Below are 4929 nucleotides of genomic sequence, written 5' to 3' on the forward strand. Positions count from 1 at the left end.
AAAGCTCGATGATGGTTTTCTCAAGAAGTTGAAGATGAAGTTGCTGTCAGCTAACTCAGTGCTGAATGATGCTGAGGAGAAGCAATAGACTCACTGCTTCTGTTCTCTCATATGCATGTTTCTCTAAGTGCGCTGTGCATGCTGGCTTGTTTATGTGGTTATGAAGGTGACTCTATTGAACTATGATGCAGATGAGCTATCGATTTCGGTATCCACTCCAATACTCCGATTGTTTATATCCACGAGGTAGCATAATCTTGGTGGGGCATGGGTAAGGAACAAATTTAAAACAGACAAACACAAACTAGGGGCATAGGTAAGCAACAAATTTTTCAATGACAACAAAATGCATGCATTGCTGCTAACTTGTTGACCAATTAATGCATTAAAAACCCTATAAATTGGTCAATGAGCACCAGGTCATTATAATTTACATGCACAAAACCGAGACAAGAATTATCTGTTATGTTACTGAAAAAAGTCTACCTCAAAACAACAACTCGCAAGGCTTTAAAAAGTAAAATGCAATAATGGCACTGTATTTATTTTTTTACTTTTATTTTTAGCAACAAATATTGGTTCTGTATTCATTCAGATAGAAATACATAATTATAATTAAACGCTGCAAAGGAACAAAACGGTACTACATGTTTCTTCATTCCTAGCAATGGCATATATAGAAACAGCATACTGATTAAAAATTTAGAACATATCTTAGGTGTCAGTGGCTAATTTGGAGCTTTTGAATAGTTTTTTTATTTTTTTATTTTTTAAAGAACGTAATAAGAAATTCATTAATTTGTATATAGCCGCGTAAATCGGAGTACAGAATGAAGTTGAAATTTAAAACACTAACAGAGAAAATGGAATAATGCCATGTTAAATGTGTGGACTTACTGTACAAGTCTTCCTTCTTGGTCGTCACCTCACCTTCAATGTAGCTTCCCACGTATTGCCAGAGAATTACGCATGTTAAATGTGTGGACTTACTGTACAAGTCTTCCTTCTTGGTCGTCACCTAACCTTCAATGTAGCTTCCCACGTATTGCCAGAGAATTACGCATGTTAAAGGTTTTCCATACGCTGTGAGACTAGTCTTCTTATCTATCGCAACTAATATTAGTGAGCCTATCAGCTACAATTATTAGTAAAGGAGAAACAAAAGAAACTAGCTAGGAAGCTTCCCATATGATGTTAATAATATTGCCAGAGAGTTAAATCGGATCTAATTGACACAATAAAGACAAAGGCTCTGGGCTACATGCACCACACACAGCATATCATCCAAACTCTTCTTTCTTTATTGTTTACAAGAAAAAAGAACTTTCCCCTCGTTTTTTCAATTCCTTAATCTCTAGCATACCAAAAAATCGATGGCTGCAGAAGTAGTAGGAGGAGCTTTACTCTCTGCTTTCCTTCAGATGTTGTTTGACAAGATGGATTCCAAGGATGTCCTTAACATCATCCGGAGAAAGAAACTCAACAACAGGCTGCTCGAGAAGTTGAACATTAAGCTGCTGTCAGCTGAGTCGGTGCTGAAAGATGCTGAGGACAAGCAAATAAAACACCAAGCTGTGAGGAAGTGGCTTGCTAAGCTCAAGGAAGTAATCTATGATGCAGATGACTTGGTGGACGAGATTAATACTGAAGCTTTGCGATATGAGATTGAAGGTGAATCTGAAAACACCTCACAACAGGTACTAAAATTCATCTCAACTCCATTTACTGCTTTTAACAAACAGGATGTGGAGTCGAAGATAGAGGAAATCCTTGATAGATTGGACTTTATTTTTCAACAAAAGGATTCCCTTGGCCTCAAAGTAGGTGTTCAAAACAAACCTCCACGAAGAACACCATCAACTTCTTTAGTAGAAGAATCTGCTGTGTATGGCAGGGATGATGACAAAAAGGCTATCCTTGATTTGTTGCTATCAGATGAAGTTGGTGGCAATAATATTTCAGTGATTCCCATAGTGGGCATGGGCGGGATTGGCAAGACCACCCTTGCTCAGCTCATTTACAATAATGACTATGTAAAGAACCATTTTGAGATCAAAGCATGGGCTTGCATCTCAGATGATTTTGATGTTTTTAGAATCACAAAAATAATTTTTGAGTCGATTACATCTCAAACATGTGATATTACAGACTTGAATCGACTTCAAGAAAACTTAAAGCAGAAGTTGGTGGAAAAGAAATTTCTCTTTGTTTTAGATGATGTGTGGAATGAGGATTATATTGAGTGGGATAAATTGAAAAGTCCTTTTGAATTTGGAGCATGTGGGAGTAAAATTATTGTGACAACATGCAGTGAAAAAGTTGCAAATATGGTGCGAAATGTTATGAATTATACGCTAAAAACAATGTCTGAAGATGAATGTTGGTTGTTATTTGTTAAGCATGCCTTTGGTAATGTAGAGCTATGTGCACATCCCGATTTGGTAGGAATTGGTAAAAAACTTGTTAGAAAGTGTCAAGGTCTTCCATTGGCCGTAAAATCCCTGGGTGGTCTCTTGCGTAATGAAGAAAATCCACAAGAATGGGAGAGAATTCTAAAGAATGACATATGGGAGTCATCTGAAAGGGAACATAACATTCTTCCATCCCTGTGGTTGAGCTATTATTATCTGCCTCAACATCTTAAAAGATGTTTTGCTTACTGCTCAGTTTTTCCAAAAGATTATGAATTTAAGAAAGAAGATCTAATATTACTATGGATGGGAGAAAATCTTTTGGAGCCCCTTAGAAATAAGACTGCAGAAGAAGTTGGAAAGGAATACTTCAACGATCTGCTCTCAAGGTCATTGTTTTAGGGCACTAAGAGTGGCAAGTTTACATTGCATGACCTTGTAAATGATTTGGCTATGTTTGTATCCGGTGACTCTTGTTTTAGGTTGGATGACAACGTCTCAAAAGTTGTAAGAAAGAGTACTCGTCATTTGTCAGGTTTACAATGTGACCTCCATTATATCAAGAAATTCGAGGATTTATGTAATAAGAAGATATTGCGCACTGTGATATTGAAAAAAATTTATCTATCTAGAGATGAATACTTGATGCATATTCTTGAACAGTTGCAATCAATGCAGTACTTAAGAGTGCTTGATGTATGTGGAGGTTTTTATAATACGGAAGAAAGTCCTTGCATGACAAAGGTGCTCAACTCCATTGCCAATTTGAAGCTCTTGCGACATCTGAGGTTCGATGGTACTAGAATTAAGGAAATACCTGATTCAATTTGTAATTTGTACAATTTACAGACATTAATACTAAGAAATTGTGGCCTTACTAGGTTGCCTGATTCAATTGGCAATTTAAAACAGCTAATTTATTTGGACTTATATCGTTCTTGGATTGGAAAGATACCGGATTCAATTGGCAATTTGAAACATCTTGGGTATATGGACTTAAGTTGGTCTCCGATTGAAAAGATGCCAGATTCAATTGGCAATTTGGAAGATTTAAGGTATTTGGACTTAAGTCATTCTTTGATTGAAAAGATACCCGACACAATATGCAATTTGCATGAGTTGCAAACATTGAAGTTGTACAGTTGTTATTATCTTGAACATTTACCAAATAGCATCACAACGCTAATCAACTTGTGCCATCTCGGTATTTCGCACGATGAGCTTATGTTCTGGACAGAATTGAGAGAGATGCCACCCTAAATGTGCAAGTTGAAAAATCTGCAAACATTACCAGTGTTTGTCGTAGGAAAGGATAGCGGATCCAATATTAAAGAGTTAGGTGAGCTTCAACATCTTCAGGGACGTGATCTTCTTATCAAAGGACTTGAGAATGTAATAAATGAGGAAGATGCTTCGGGGGCCAAATTGAAGGATAAGAAGCGTATTACTCTACTTTGTTTGGAGTGGACGAGTGATAGTGATGATTCGCAGCTAGCACGAGTAGTTTTGGACGGACTCCAACCGCATAAAAATCTGGAGGAATTATATATTCGCAATTATGGAGGTACAAGCTTCCCGCCATGGGTTGGACACCATTTATTTTTTTGTATAAAATCTGTTACGGAATTGGGAGAAAAACAAGTAGCAACGGAAACAAAGAAAACGAAGAACAAACACACAATTTACGTGGAAACCCTTGACGGGAAAAACCACGGGCAGGGAGAAGCAAATCCAGTATTGAAAGATTGGTACAAGGTGAGCCAAATTTCGAGATACCCTAAAAACCCCAATCACGGCCGAACAAAAAATACAGATATATATATAGTACGGAAGAAACCCTAAAATTGAACAGGTCCGAGACCTCCGCTTCCACCACAGAGCCCCAAATTTTTCTCCAAAATTAGTTTCACCAAATGGGTCGCACCGCGAGCTTTTCGGGTCGGGTCAACAAGAATTCGGGTCACTAACTCTAACAAAATCTGTAATGCTGTCTGATTGTAAAAACTGTTGTTGGTTGCCTGCACTGGGACAGCTACCTTCCTTGGAATCCGTCGTCATTGCTGGATTTAATATGATGGAGAAGATAGGCAATGAATTTTACAGTGATAGTGATGGTTCTTCTTCTTCTTCTGCGATCACTAAACCATTCAAGTCGTTAAAAAGCTTGGAATTTTCATGTATGGCAGAGTGGATGGAGTGGTCAGTGGTGGAAGTTGAAGGTAACAGAGAAGAAGGTGGTGGAGTTTTCTCAAACCTTAGAAAGCTTGAATTGTCAAACTGTCCGAAGCTAAAAGGGGAGTGCTTACCGGATTATCTTCCGTGTTTGGAAACTCTTTCGATACGGAAAAGTGACCGCCTGGCGACCTCACTCTCAGGGCATCAATACCCATCGCTGCGTGTATTGAGAATATGGACTTGTCAAAAAATGAAGACATTCCCGGAAGGGAGCTTGCCCTCCGATATACAGTCAATTGAAATTCGGGAATGCGATGAACTGGTGTCACTTTTGGAAGAGTGA

At 38.1% G+C, this 4929-nt stretch overlaps 2 protein-coding genes across 2 annotated transcripts; both read left to right on the top strand.

Annotated features, from left to right (window-relative positions):
* Positions 1-1121: 1121 nt before the first annotated feature.
* LOC112492918 (putative disease resistance RPP13-like protein 1) lies at positions 1122-3198 on the top strand. Its single transcript, XM_048474177.2, has one exon. It carries the CDS (start codon positions 1374-1376, stop codon positions 2811-2813), a length of 1440 nt encoding a protein of 479 aa, XP_048330134.2. The 5' UTR covers positions 1122-1373; the 3' UTR covers positions 2814-3198.
* Positions 2865-4929, top strand: LOC132800665 (putative disease resistance protein At3g14460). Its single transcript, XM_060814875.1, has 3 exons — positions 2865-3615; positions 3718-3911; positions 4444-4929. Exons 1-3 carry the CDS (start codon positions 2865-2867, stop codon positions 4927-4929), a joined length of 1431 nt encoding a protein of 476 aa, XP_060670858.1.

Source organism: Ziziphus jujuba, chromosome 2, assembly GCF_031755915.1.
Source record: "Ziziphus jujuba cultivar Dongzao chromosome 2, ASM3175591v1".
In the NCBI taxonomy this organism is placed as follows: domain Eukaryota; kingdom Viridiplantae; phylum Streptophyta; class Magnoliopsida; order Rosales; family Rhamnaceae; genus Ziziphus; species Ziziphus jujuba.